Source organism: Carcharodon carcharias, chromosome 16 (assembly GCF_017639515.1).
Source record: "Carcharodon carcharias isolate sCarCar2 chromosome 16, sCarCar2.pri, whole genome shotgun sequence".
In the NCBI taxonomy this organism is placed as follows: Eukaryota; Metazoa; Chordata; class Chondrichthyes; order Lamniformes; family Lamnidae; genus Carcharodon; species Carcharodon carcharias.
This window is the reverse complement of record NC_054482.1, coordinates 114489639-114505328: the sequence shown is the minus strand read 5'-3', so window position 1 is coordinate 114505328 and position 15690 is coordinate 114489639. Positions and strand designations below refer to the sequence as shown.

Genomic DNA, 15690 nt, shown 5'->3' with positions numbered 1-15690 from the left:
AACCTTTTCTGGATATAAATCCAACTCCCTCTTGAGTGCCTCAACTGAATCTGCCTCCCACTGCACTCTCTCTGGCAGTACATTCCAGACCCTAACCACTCATTGCGTGACAAAGTTTCCCCTCATGTCCCCATTGCTTCTTTTGCCAATTACCGTAACCTTTGTCATCTTGTTCCCCATCCTTCCACCAGTGGGAACAGTTTCTCCCTATCTGTCTAGACCCCTCATGATTTTGAACACCTCAATCAAATCTCCTCTCAACCTTCTCCTCTCGAAGGAAAACAGTCCCAACTTCTCCAATCTGTGTAACTGAAATTACTTATTCTAAGAATCCCAATATACTAAATAAGATATCTTCTTTCAATATAAAGTACAGCTGAAAGTTTTAATGTATAGATACTGATAATGAACAGGCAGAATGTTCTAAACATATAATCTAAAGAACAACAAAGAGACCTGCATTTGTATAGTGCCATTTCTGACCCCAGGATATCTAACCCTAACGTATCTTACAGGCAATGGTGTACTTCTGAAGTGTTGTCACTGTTGTAATGTAGGAAATATGGCAACCAATTTGTGCACAGAAATATCTTTCAGTAATAAGTGACCATGTATTTTTTTTATACTGATGTTGTTTGAAGGATAAGTATTGGCCGAGCAGTGTAGGGGAACTCCCCCTGCTCTGTTTCAAAATAGTAGCATGAAATCTTTTACACCCACCTGGGAGGATAGAACAGGATTTAACATCTCATTTGAAATACGGCACAGACAGTGCAGCACTCCCTCAGCCCTGCATGAGAAGTGTTGAACTGGATTTTGTACTGGAGCCTCTAGAGTGGGACTTGTACGCATGCGTACACACACACACACACACACACACACACACACACACACTTATCACCCTGAGGCAAGTTACCCACTGAGCCACAGTTGTAGGCCAATATGGATCTGGGAAAACCCTCTTTCCTAAGATGCAGTCTCCAACAATGAAGTCTGACCTGCAGTATCAGCAGCTCCATACCTTACAGTGGGTAGATGGCTGTGGAAAAATAAATATTATCTAAAGAGCATGGTGGCTAAGGGATAACTAATGTAATTTTACAATCCATTAGTCACACCTTATGAATGTGATAGGATTTGTTTAATGAGAAAACTGTACATTTGGATGCTCAAAGTGAGTTTAAGTTCTGCAGGTGCAGCTTTAGATGAGGTAAAGTTGTGTGGAATTAATGACAAATTAGCAAACTGAAAGTTAGACACTGGATAGCCAAGATGTACAATGAAAATATTCCCCTTTCATTTCACCCTTCACTCAATACAGAAATGCCTTGAAGCATCCAGTTGTTCTGATCATTGCTATGTTTAACGAACTTCCTTTTGTATCAGAATAGCTACTTTCCACCCAAATAACACTCTTTGGTTTCTTATGTCCCAATATTACATTGTACTTTCACAATACAATTCACACCCAGAATTACTTAATTTGTACCATCAACAGAATCAACATCCTGGGCGTTACCATTGAACAGAAACTGAACTGGACTAGCCATATAAATACTGTGGCCACAAGAGCAGGTCAGAGGCTGGGAATCCTGTGGTGAGTAACTCACCTCCTGACTCCCCAAAGCCTGTCCACCATTTACAAGGCACAAGTCAGGAGTGTGATGGAATACTCCCCATTTGCCTGGATGAGTGCAGCTCCCACAACATTCAAGAAGCTCGACACTACCCAGGACAAAGCAACCTGCTTGCCCTATCTGCCACCTTCGACATTTTACTCCCTCCCCCACAGATGCACGCGGGCTGGTTGAGTATGGTCTGCACTCTGCCTAGCATGAACAATTGATGGAACATGCTGTTTGATTCGATCAGTCAGTCGCTGGGATGTATGGCCTATATATCTGGCACTGCACTGGCACTGAAATTCATACATGACATTGCTCCATTGTGTAATAATTTTTCTGAACTGATTGCAGCATCCTGTTGGTGGAAATTACCCCTCAGACCCATAAACTAAACTCTCCGTTAATCTGTTTGGTTGAGGGGGGAATGTTGTTTCGGACATTCCGATCACTTACTGCTCATCAGATAGCGTTGTCCATCTGATTCAGTGATCTCAGAAAATATGACATTCCCTCACTATTGTAAGGGAGCATCTGCCTAGATTATACACTCAAGCCTTATAGTTGGGGCTTGAACCTCGAGCTATATGACTTGGTACGTGCAAACCACTGATTTGGGGTTACCAAGTCTGGTTGGAAGTATTCCTGGAGGTGTCATCACATCACCACCTCATTTCTACATTTGCTTCGTACCCACACTTCTGCCATTGCTGACATGCCCATCCATCGGTAGTGTATTGAAAATTGTACTGTGCATTTTGCCTTCTTGAGGCTACATACGCACATGTACTAGCAGAGGAAGTCTGCTAGGAAGAGATAATAAAAGGATCCATGTTTAACAACTCATGCAGTCCTAATTCTAAATGTCTCTGGCTGAATAAACAACTGTTCCTGTCCCAAGAACGTCACACCATCCAGCCCCTTCTTTCTAAGACCAACTGGAAAGCAAACACAGTTTTCATTGATTGGATTGTTTTTTAGTGTGCACCTATTTTTCCCCATTTCAGATTTTTTATTTATATCTTGAGATAATTTTAAAAACTTATCGTTTATCACCATTGAATTTATTGGGTTGCTCGTAGTAGTGTCTGTGAGGTTAGTTAATTCCTGGAGACTCCAGAGACATCATGGGTTGTCAAACCCTATACTGATCTAACCTAAAACTTAGTGGTATTATAAGCCTACCTCTGAACTGCTTTCTTCTGTGCAGGTTGCAGTACGTTTTATAACCATTAGTTTAAATACATAATGATGATTCACACTATTTCGTTATGCTGTCACTTGCACACGAGTTGAAATGGTCAGATCCTAACACTTGCTGCAAAAGTCACTTCCTGTCTTTTCAGTTCAGTTCTGTCGACTCATTTTTGGAAGAAGGTCTGTGTTGAACTGTAAGTCATTGACCTTCTGTAAGTTCTGTTATTGATCATAGAACATGTCCAATGAGGTTTTGGTTGATTAGGACAATCATGACTGATTTGCTATATTTTTTAATAAACCTCGTCGGTAATAAACTGCAGAGTGTATTTTAAAATGGAACTGAGCGAAGGATTGTTAACAATTCTCCGGTTCTAAAATGGTCATTTTTCATTCTTGAGTAATTTGTTTTGTTGTTTCATAGATGGTCGTCTATTATTAATAATGAATTGGTTAGTTGTTTGGCCAAATGTCTGAATCTTATTTCTACGTGCCAGGATTTGTTAAAATTCAACTGTGAGAAGTTAAACATTTTTTAATGTTTTGTAATTGTTGCAGTATGTCCCCATTCTATTCTGAAGGGCACTGGTATTGCAAGCTCTCAGATCCAGCATTGCACTTCCTCCTGGTGTTGCTCTTACTGTCCGGTTGGTCTCTGTGCGAGTTCTGTCACCTTTTTGAAGCTGTCAGTTTCGTTTTGCGTGTGCAAACTTGAAAAGAGAAGCCTGGAGGGGTAACTCTGTGTGAATGATGCCTCAGCCACTAGGAGGTCTTGAGCACATCAGTCAGAAGGGAAGAAGCAACTGAATGCATTCTTTAGCTGGTAGGTGTAAAGGGCACCAAGGGAATCATTAACTTTACGGCCGTTAATCCCAGGTTTGTTGCTTCAATTATAGTGTTTACAATGAAGAACCCGGCATTTAGAGTGCACCAGCCTGGCAGAAGCTATGTCTAAAAGCAGAGCTGAAGCAAGAATTTCAGAATATTTAGAACAGATACGTTCCAGTGAGAGAGAGAGAGAGTCTCTGAAGGGAAGGATGCATGACCTGTGGCTAACTAAGAAAGTTAAAGCTGGCATCAAATTGAAAGAAAGTGCATAACTTTGCAAAGATGAGTGTCATGGTCGTAGAGTTATACAGCACAGAAACAGGCCCTTTGGCCCATCCATATCCATGCCGGCCATCAAGCACCTATCTATTTTAATCCCATTTTCCAGCACTTGGCCCATAGCCCTGAATGGCAGGTCAGAAAATTGGACAGAATAAAAAGAACAGCAAAGAATGACTTTGTGTAGGATGTGGGCATCGCTGGCTGGGCCACAATTTATTGCCCATCCCTAATTGTTGTTGAGAAGGTGGTAGTGAGCTGCTTTCTTGAGCTGCTGCAGCCCATGTGGTGTAGGTACAAGCTTAAAAAGGAGGGAGAAATCAGAGTACGAGAGAAAGCTAGCTAGAAATATAAAAACAGGTAAGAGTTTCTGCAGGTACTTGAAAAGGAAATGGGTAAGCAAAGTGAGTGCTCGTTCGTTAGAGTGAGTCTGGGGAATTAATGGAAAATAAGGAAATGGTGGATTAATTGAATGGATATTTTGAGTCTGTCTTCACTGTACAGGATAGAAGTAACAACCCAGAAATAATAGTGAATCAGGAGGTGAACGGGAGGGATGAACTTAAAACAATTACACTCACTAGGTAAAGGTTACTGAGAAAACAATTAGAATTAAAGGCTGGCAAGTCCTCAGGCCCCTGCTGAACTTCATCCTAGGGTCTTAAAAGAAGTGGCTACTGGGATGGTAAATGCATTGGGCTTTTAATTTTCTGAAATTCCCTAGATTCTGGAACAGTCCCATCAGATTGGAAAATAGTGTATTTGATTCCTCTATTCAAGAAAGGATAGAGACAGAAAGCAGGAAACCAGTTAGCCTATCAGCTGTCACAGGCAAAATGCCGGAATCTACTATTAAGGAGGTTATCGCAGGACACTTAGAAAATCACAATGCAATCAGGCTGCACCAACATCGATTTGTGAAAGGGAAATCATCTTTGACTAATTTATTGGAGTTCTTTGAGGAAGTAACAAGCAACCTTGGATAAAGGGGAACCTGTAGATGTGGTGTACTTAGATTTTCAGAAGGTTTTTGACAAGGTGCTACATCAAAGGTAACTACGTTACATAGCTCATGGTGTAAGGGATAACATATTAGGATGGATAGAGGATTAGTTTGCTAATAGGAAACAGAGAGTAGGCATAAATGGGTCATTTTCCAGTTGGCAAGAAGGTTCATTCAACTGAATTGAAGTAGAGAAGAATGAGAGGCGAACTTATTGAAAGATATAAGGTCCTGAGGAGACTTGACTGGGTGGATGCTGATGGGATATTCCCCCTTGTGGGAGAGACTAGAACTAGAGGACACAGTTTAAACATAAGGAGTCTCCCATTTAAGACAGAGATGTGGAGAATTTTTTTCTCTGAGGGTTGTGAGTCTGTGGAGCTTTCTTCCCCAGAGATTAGTGGAGGCAGGGCCATTGAAAATTTTTAAAGCTGAATAGATCCTTGATTGACAAAGGAGTCAAAGTGTGTAGGGGATCAGCAGAAAAGTGAAGCTTGGGCCACAATCAGATCAGCCATGATCTTATTGAATGGCGGAGCAGGCTCAAGGGGCCGAATGGCCTACTCCTGCTCCTAATTTATATGTTCGTATGTTCAAATGTATGTATAATCTATCAGTGTTCTACTTCTGAAACATGGCACTGTTTAATGATTAACTGGCTTGGTCAGTTAACTGTTATTTACTTTGCTGATAAACTAGCGGAACTAGATTGGATGATAAAGCTTAATTGTGATGTGAGCTACATGAGATTCCAAAATTGTTTGTTTCGCTAAATTATTATTTTGATGCACAGTAGCAGCAGTCTGTACCATCTACAAGATGCAGTGCAGGAATTCCCCAAGGTTTCTTAGACAGCACCTTCCAAACCCACGACCGCTACCATCTAGAAGGACAAAGGCAGCAGATAGATGGGAACACCGCCAGCTGGAAGTTTCCCTCCAAGTCACTCACCATCCTGACTTGGAAATATATCGCCGTTCCTTCACTGTCGCTGGGTCAAAATCCTGGAACTCCCTCCCTAACAGCATTGTAGGTGTATCTATACCACATGGACTGCAGCTGTTCAAGAAGGCAGCTCACCACCACCTTCTCAAGGGCAGTAAATGCTGGCCCAGTCAGTGATGCCCACATCCCACGAATGAATACATTTTTAAATTCCATTTTAAATCATCCAAGTTGTTTAGCGCACAGGTTTAGTTTGGGACAGTGCAGAAATTTTACCAATAAAATTTATTTTGAAGAACAGTTAAAATCACAATGCTTGATGGTATTGTGGCATGAATGATCATATGTAAATGCATGTTCATCAGAAATAAAGCTGCAATCTATACTGTTGACTTAAAGGTCAACATTCAATTCAAAGTTCATGGGGAAGGTCTATGTAATATACATAGGCTTGCACGCATGCTAGAAGACGATTCTAAGAACAAGTTTTGTGATGGGTGGATAGTACCTTATCAGGCTGAAATTAGGATACACCAACCAGAGTCTGCTGTGATCTTAAAGTGAAAGGCTTAAGCACAGGACTTCAAGACTTCAAGAATCTATGGAATTCATTGCCACAGAAGGCTGTGGAGGCCAGGTCATTGAGTGTATTTAAGACCGAGATAGATAGGTTCTTGATTGGTAAGGGGATCAAAGGTTACGGGGAGCATGGGGTTGAGAAACTTATCAGCCATGATTGAATGGCGGAGCAGACTCGATGGGCCGATTGGCCTAATTTCTGCTCCTATGTCTTATGGTCTTATGGTCTTAAGACTTGCACATTGTAAAAAAAATTCACATAGAACTATTGAATGGAGTAACTTTCAGTCTCATTTACCAGCGTTGGCCTCTGGATGTAGGTATCGCATTCACAGAATTACATTCAAATAAGAGTCTTCACCACAGAAACAGGTCATTGGGACCAAGTGGTTTCTGCTCCACATGAGCTGCCTCCTTTCCTCCCTCCTCACCTCACACTATCAGCATATCCTTTTATTCTTTCCTCCCTCATGTGCATCCCCTTAGTTTTTTTTTTCCATTCGTTCGTGGGATGTGGGCGTCACTGGCGAGGTCAGCATTTATTGTCCACCCCTAATTGCCCCCCCCTATCTCCAGTATTTTCCTAACTGATAAACAGGAGCAATCATAGGAAGTTCAAAGTAAGATGCCTGTATCTGAGTGCCCCAGTGGTATTTCTCCTGGGGTTGCTTGTAGCAGCGTCCAGGGAATAACCTTCAATTCCTGAAGACGGCAGGACCGTCCGGGAGAATTGGCAAGCCGATCGCCACTTCTTTCACACAGGGACACTGGAGAACCTGAGCCAGTCCTGCTGTGGGTCCTTGGGTGTCTTGCAAATGGGTATTACAGATTTTTAATTCCCTAATGGGAATAGAATTTTCCTTTCAATGCTTGTTCAGGCTTATTGCAAACACAAAGATGGTTGAAGGAACCCGCACACCTGTGGCATAGTGCATTCTGTAGGTGTAAATAACAACATACTGATTTGGTGGGAAGGTATTGTTTGCTTGATGCTTATTTTGGCTTTTTTAAAAGATTTGCTTGGACCATCCCATATTGGCGACATTGTATGCTAAAAGGGGCACTTTTGACTTTCTTGGTGTGACCCAGTGCCAATGTTATTGATCCATTAATAGTGAAGCTATAACTCTCCCCCACTCCAACACGAGAATAGAATTTTCCTCCTAATATTTGTTCCGGTTGGTTAGGAACACACAAAGCTAGCTAAAGGAACACGCGCACATTCACAGGTAGGACGCTGCCCCTGGGGGTGGTCCCTCTGGCTGCCAACCTCTCTTCCACCATTTTTAAAAATGTATTCTGCTAACGCCTGCATTTCTCGCCCATCCCCAGTTACCCCTGGAAACATGGTGGTGAATCACCATCTTGAACATTTCTGAGCAACTTGCTTGGCCATTCCAGGGGGCAGTTAAGAGTCGACCCCGTCGCTGTGGGTCTGGAGTCACATGTAGGTCACACCAGGTAAGGATGGCAGCTTTCCTTCCCTAAAGGGATTAGTGAACCAGATGGGTTTTTACAACAATCAAGTCATGACATGGTCACCATTACTGATGCTAGCTTTTTATGCTACGTTTATTTTATTAACTGTATGCTCATTAATCCTAACCCCTGGATTACTAGTCCAGTAACAAAACCACTGTACTGCTGTACCTATGTGCCTGTACACCATGCACCTGATGCTATTTGTGACTGGTAAGTGCCTCTGGCAGGAGTGTATTGTTGACACTGGGTGTAATAATATTTCCTTTTCTGAAAGGAAAGCTCCGATTCCTTACTAAGATAAAAGCAAAATACTGCAGATGCTGGAAATCTGAAATAAAAACAAAAAATACTGGAAAAACTCAGCAGGTCTGAAGAAGAATCATTCAGACTCGGAACACTAACTCTGTTTCTCTCCACAGATGCTGTCAGATCTGCTGAGTTTTTCCAGCATTTTCTGTTTTTATTCCAATTCCTTACTAGTTGTGCCCCTGGTAAAAGGGAGCACTTTCGATTTATGCTGGGGGAACCCAATGCCTCATGGAACAACACAGCACAGGAGTCCAGTCGGTCCATTTTGTTCCTTTTTCAAGGATTTACAAAGTCTCCCAGTTTTGAAAGTTATTGGTCAACCTGCTTCTATCACCCTGTCAGGCAGTGTCCCCCACATGGTTTTATTAAACAAAGCTCAAGCACACACACATAGAAAAGTGTTCACTGTATGAGCAACTGATCAGCGTCAGTAGTAGGTATTGGAGGCAGGTTATTTACGGAAATGGATCCTAAATTATTTCTGTATTTTTTTTTAAACGAGCCTCCGCACATAGCCTAGGGAAGAGAGGGATTGAATCCTATTAGCACAGACACACACATACATATACATACATACACCCACACACAGACATAGACACAGATATAAACACACATTCAGGCACACCCACATATATAAACACAGACACACAGATATAGACAGGCACACCCAGGTATAGATATAGACACATGCACACAGATATAGACACATACATACAAAGATGTAGACACACATACACAGATATGGACACACACACATGTAGACACACATATAAACACACAAATATAGATACACAGATATAGACACATGCACATATAGACACATACACACAAATATGGACACGTACACACACACAGATGTAGACACATACAGACAGGTACACACACAGATATGGACACATGCACACACAGATATAGACACATACACACACAGATATGGACACAGATGTACACACACACACACATATAGACACGTACACACACAGATATGGACACATACGCACACACAGATGTACACACACACACACACATATAGACACACAAATATAGATACACACATATAGACACACACACATATAGACACACACACATATAGACACACACACATATAGACACACACACACACAAATATAGATACACAGATATAGACACACGCACATACAGACACGTACACACATATGGACACAGACACACACACGTAGACACACACAGATATAGACACGTACACACATATGGACATACACAAATATAGATACACACATATAGACACACACACATATAGACACACACACATATAGACACACACACAGACACACACACATATAGACGCACACAGACACACACACATATAGACACACACAGACACACACACATATAGACACACACAAATATAGATACACAGAGAAAGACACACACACATATAGACACAGACACACAGATATAGACACACACATACACACACGTAGACACACACAGATATAGACACATACACACATATGGACATACACACACGTACACACAGATTATAGACACACACACACAAATATAGACACACACAGATATGGACACACAGATTCAGCCTCCCAGTGCCGGTAGCTGGCTCAGCCCAGCGCTGCTCCCAGTCTCTGGCTCGGGTTCGCCCGGCTCGGCTCCTCCCGGCTCGGCTCCTCTGGTTGCCCCGCCTGTCCTGGGTGCTGTCCCGGGAGGGAGGGAGCTTATTCCTCGGCTCGGAGGCGTCAGCCAGACGCGGAACCCTCATGCACTGACTGATCTTCAGAGTTACCTCCTCCCAAGGGGAACTTCAATGCGAACTGCAAATGCCTTTATTGAGGAGGTGGAGAGGGTAGGAATGCACCTGCCTCTGTCAACCTGAGACCATAACCAGTCCGGATGAAGGGTCCCTCCACCTGAAACGTTAGCTCCGTTTCCCTGCACACACTCGCTGCCCGAACCGCTGAGCTTTTCCAGCAGCTTTGTTTTTGATTAAATTCCGGGCTGGATAACGCTTTAGTTAGTTAGTTGGTTAGTTGGTTGGTTGGGTGGTTGGGTGGGACCTGAGATAAAACTAAAAGTAAGGAGCCCATCACATGAAACCGGACCAACCCTGGGGAGAGAGCAACAGGTAAGAGACATTCTGTGATTAACCCTGTTCTCACCTTTACAATTGCTGACTGACCTGTTCGGTATTTCCAACATCTCGTCCATTTTCAGCTTTTGTTTACCTCGTTGTTGGAATTTTGTTTGAGAAGAGGATTGGCAATGGAAAGCTGATTTAAGGCACTTTTATTTTTACCCCACAAGGTTCATTCTGGGGACGTAGGCTTCGCTGGCTGGGCCAGCATTTATTGCCCATCCCTAATTGCCCCTTGAGAAGGTGGTGGTGAGCTGCCTTCTTGAGCCTCTGCAGCCCATGTGGTGTAGGTACACCCACAGTGCTGTTAGGGAGGGAGTTCCAGGATTTTGACCCAGCGACAGTGAAGGAACGGCCGATATATTTCCAAGTCAGGATGGTGTGATTTGGAGGGGGGATCTTGCTGTTGTGGTGGTTGTTCCCATGTACTTGCTGCCCTTCTCCTTCCAGACGGTGGAGCCGATGTGAAAGGAGCCCTGGTGCGTTTGTGGCTGTCCTTTAATTTAGGGCAACAGGAGAGTCTATGCATTGCTGCTCCATTACCCCAAACTGACACTTTCTGTCGTTGGGATCAGTGAGTCGGTTTTAATGATGGATGTTATGCCTCAGACAAAGAGGGTTCAAACCTAATGCTTGTTGGTTGTTTAACAGTCAATGAGTGACTAGCTTTGGGGAGTGGAGATGTAGATGTGCTTGCTGATTTACTTTGACTCCTGGTCTGGCAATGCCGTCATTTTTAAATTTCCATTCTTGTTTCAAATCCCTCCTCAATCCTTCCTGTCACTGTAATCTCTTCCAACTCTATTATTTCTGCACTCCTTCAATTCTGACTTCTTGAGTATCCACAATTTTAATATCCCCACAAACAGGATGGCCATGCCTTCAGCCTGGGTCCCTTGTTAAATCTCTCTATCTCTTTAACCTTACTGCCTCTTTTGAGATGTAAAATCTACCTCTTTGACCAAGCTTTCGGTTATCTTCCCTCATTATCTCCTTCTGTGGCTCAGTGTCAAATTTTGTTTGACAGTGGCTCTTTTGAAGCACTTTGGGATGGTTCACCATGTTAAAGGTTGTTGCTAACAAAGAGGACTGTTGTAAATGTTTAACCTTTGTATGGTCATCAACTTTATTTATTTACATACATGATAAGCTACAGTCGTGTAAACTTTTTCACACAACGAGTGGTTCTGGTCTGGAATGCTCTGCCAGGAAGTGTGGTGGATGTCGGTTCAGTTGAGGCATTCAGGAGGACATGAGATGATTATTTGAATCGAAACAATGTGCAAGGGTACAGGGGAAAAGGCAGGGCATAATGCTCGTTTGGAGAGCCAACGCAGACTTGATGGGCCGAATGGCCTCCTTCTGTGCCCTTAAGATTCTGTGATTCTGCGTCTTACGGGGTAATTTTTCTAAAACAATGACCTGAGCAGGAGAGATTTATTTGTTCATTAAACGAAAGACAAGGTATTCAAACACAGTGTTCGAGTGGTTTTGCAATCGGTTTTTGGTCAAAGTGGTTGGAGAACTGGTTTTTCCTTTTCCAAGGTAAAATTGGACATTTTGAAGCTGAAGTAATTTACCGTTGCATTCGATGCTTATATATTATGTTTGGGACATAGGAAAGCGAGCAGGCCATTCAGCCCGTTCCACCGTTCAGCGAGATCATGGCTGGTCTGTATTTTAACAGGTATTATTGGATCTGGGGGGCAGCACGTTCCAATTATCTTTCCGCTGAGAGACTATAGATATTAAATGACCAGAGTAATCATTTGGCAATAGAGTTTGGGGATTTCTGAAGGAAGGCGGAAGTGAAAGTTCACGCGTGAATGAAACCTTTGAAGGGTGACGCTAAACTCTGATGTATTCTGTGCTTTTTGGATTTTAGCAGAAGTATTTTAGTGGACTCGAGTTTATGAGTCACGACGTTGTGTAAATTATTGCATTCACCATGTTTGCAGTGTTACGTGAAATAAAACTGGGCAGGCAGTGAGATTGCTGGTCTCCGAGCAGCTCCAAGGGAGTGTAAATCAATCTTCCTTATTTTAAAGCGGTTTAAAACAAAGATGGGAGGAGGCTAGGGACAAGTGGACAGAGCGTTAAAATCAGAGGCAGGCCATTCAAGGGAGAAGTTGGGAAACACCTCTTCACACAGAGGGTGCAGAGGAGTGGAGCCCTCCTCCACAAAATGCAGCTGCTAGCTCAACTAATTTAAAATCCACGATGGATAGACTTTTGTTACCCTAGAGTATAAAAGGAGACGGAGCCAAGGTAGGTGGATGGAAATGGGATACAAATCAGCCATGAGCTCATTGAATAGAACATTCCCGAGGGGCTGAACGGCCTCCTTCTGTTTTTATGTTTCTGTAAAAAAAACTTTGATTTGACATTCTTTGCAGGAAACAGTTGGGCATGTCAGAAAATAACTTCTCTTTGAACCAAACGATGGACTTTCAGTTAACCACAACCCCAAGTGCGGACACAACGGATGAAGAGAGGTGGCTGAAGGAGGACCTAAACTATTTCTTCATGAGCCCGTGTGAGAAGTACAGAGCCAGGCACCAATTTCCTTGGAAGCTCTGCTTGCAAGTTTTGAAAATTGTCATGGTAACGACACAGGTAACAAAAACATTGTTGACATAAATAACTGGACTTAATGTTCACCTTGAAGAAAGACTTGCATTTCTATAGTGCCTTTCATGACTTCAGGATGCCCCAGAGTATTTTACCACAGTGACTTCATTGGTTGTAATATAAGAAATCCGGCAGCCAATTAGCCCATGAACTGCGGTGTGTTAATGGCCAGATAATCTGTTTTAGTGATTTGGATTGAGGATAAATATTGCCCAAGATAACTCTCCTCCTTTGCTTCAAAATAGTGCCATAGGATATTTTATGTCCACTTGAGAGGCATTTGTTTAATGAACGTTGGCATGTTTAATAGCCCACTAAACCCCTTCAGCCTAGATTATTGTACTCAAGTCTCTGGAATGGGATCTGAGTGAAAAACTATCTTTTTTTAAGCTTATTCTTTCATGGGATGTGGGCGTCACTGGCAAGGCCAGTATTTGTTGCTAATCCAAACTGAGTGGATTGCTAGGCCATTTCAGAGGGCATTCAAGAGTGAACCACATTGCTGTGGTTGTGGACTCACAAGTAGGCAAGATTGGGTAAGAATGGCAGACTTCCTTCCCTAAAGTACATTAGTGAACTAGCTTTTACAATTATCAATGATCGTTTTGTGGTTACCATTACTGATACTAGGTGTCAATTCCACTGATTAACTGAATTTAAAATTCCACCAGAGATTTGAAACCATGTCCCCAAAAATTTAGCCTGGGACTCTGGGTAACTAGCCAAATGACGTTAGCATTACGCCACCTATTCAAAGGTTTTTAAGCAACACATATTTACTCAGTTAAAGGGTTATCTTTTATGATGTTGAGATGAAGTTTCTATGGAGGTAATTTACCCACTTAACCACCCTCTCCAATACACTCCCCACCTCAGTTTGAAAGGAATCAATGTTCTAAAACGCAAGCATGGATTTTGGGGTCAGAAGTGAATGAATGAGGTACGATGTTCACTATGCTAACAGCTGTCCACAGAGTTTCCACAGGTTTTAGAGTGGAGACTTAGTGTCATTGAGCATCTTATCTAGTGTGCAGCCCTCTCTAGAGGATATATAGCATGTGTGAACGAAGCAAACAACTGTGGAAACTCTTCAGTCAATCAGATTGAAGAAAAATGTAATCAGCCCTTGCTGTTTTGAGGGAGTTACATGCTGAAGCTAAAGACAAGGGAGCTGCATTATTATTTACGTATGTATAAACATATGAAACAGGAGCAGAAGTAGGCTATTTAGCCCCTCAAGCCTGCTTTACCATCCAATACGTTCATGGCTGATCCGTTTGTGTTTTGAATTCTACATTCCCGTCCACCTCTGATAACCTTAGATTCTTGATAGGCAAGGGAATCAATCTACCTCTGCCTTAAAAATATTCAATGACCCCGCTCCCCATGCCTTCGGAGGCAGAGAATTCCAAGTCGCACAACCCTCTGAGAGAAAAAAAACATTCTCCTCATCTCCGGTAGAGGTACTGTTGCAAACTCAGAACTCGGGAAAGATTTTGGAAGAGTAAATAAGGAGAATCTGTTTCTGGGAGGGTCAATAAATAGAGGTCACAGATCTAAGATTATTGGCAAAAGAACAATAGGCCTCATGCACAGAATTCTTTTTACTCAGAGTGTTATTGTGATCTGGAATACACTGCCTGAAAAGGCGGTGGAAGCAAATCCAACTGTAACTTTCAAAAAGGAATTGGATAAATACTCGATGAGGAAAAATCTGCAGGGCTAATTTGATAACTCTTTCAAAGAAGTACAGACACAATGGGCTGAATGGCCTCCTTCTGCGCTGTATCATTCTACGATCCAGTAATGTTCACTGAGACACATAGTGTAAACGAGGAATAATAAATTAGATTTGAATTATGTGCAGAAAGCAAAATAATGATTGGGAAAGAAAGACAGGATTACAATAGACAAGGAGAAAAAGTAACAGAAACATTTTTAAAATATTGAACTTTACAAGTGTTGAGTCTCATTAGTTCAGAATTTAATTAAAGTTAAATTTCCAAAGCCAGTGAATGCACCAGCCCTAATGTTTTCTGCCATGTTTAATGGGTAATTAATGCACAAGCATCATGCCTTCATGCCTTTTATATCAAACGACTTTGCAGTCAGTCAGAGAGGAATTGTTATAGTGCAGTCTGTGAAGGAGCTGAACAACTCAGACAGCAACTTCCAAATTGCTGTGTTTAGCTGCACCCGCGTGGATTCCCGAAGCTGTTTGTGGATTTAATCTATAAAAGTGGTGAGCTCTGATACCCTAACCACTACTCTCAAAGCAAAATTGAGTCAAGATATTGAGGCATAGTGTTTATTTCTATCAGACTAGAGAAGGGTAAAGGGAGATTTAAGAGATTTTTAAAATAATGAAAAATATCACATCAAGTATACAGCACAGAAATAAATCATACATCGCAACATGTCCATGCCAGTAAACCTCAATACAGCCTTGACTCAAACATGAATAAAAGATCTGCACTCCTGAGGTGAGGTGAGAGTGACTGCCCTTGACATCAAGGCAGCATTTGACCGAGTGTGGCATCAAGGAGCCCTCGCAAAACTGAGTCAATGGGAATCAGGGGGAAAACTCTCCACTGGTTGGGGGTCATACCTAACACAAAGGAAGATGGTTGTGGTTGTTGGAGGTCAGTCATCTCAGCTTCAGGACATCACTGCAGGAGTTCCTCAGG

At 42.3% G+C, this 15690-nt stretch overlaps 1 protein-coding gene across 5 annotated transcripts in view; it reads left to right on the top strand.

The window, feature by feature from the left end:
- The first annotated feature begins 2961 nt into the window (after positions 1–2961).
- LOC121289457 (mucolipin-2-like) overlaps positions 2962–15690 on the top strand; it is a 63327-nt gene continuing 50598 nt past the window's right edge. The window contains exons 1-2 of one of the 5 annotated variants that reach the window (XM_041208965.1): positions 2962–3013; positions 12769–12988. In XM_041208965.1, the coding sequence (XP_041064899.1) occupies positions 12782–12988 (207 nt within the window). In that variant the 5' untranslated portion in view covers positions 2962–3013; positions 12769–12781. The other 4 variants (XM_041208967.1, XM_041208964.1, XM_041208962.1 and 1 more) reach the window with 4 other exon arrangements.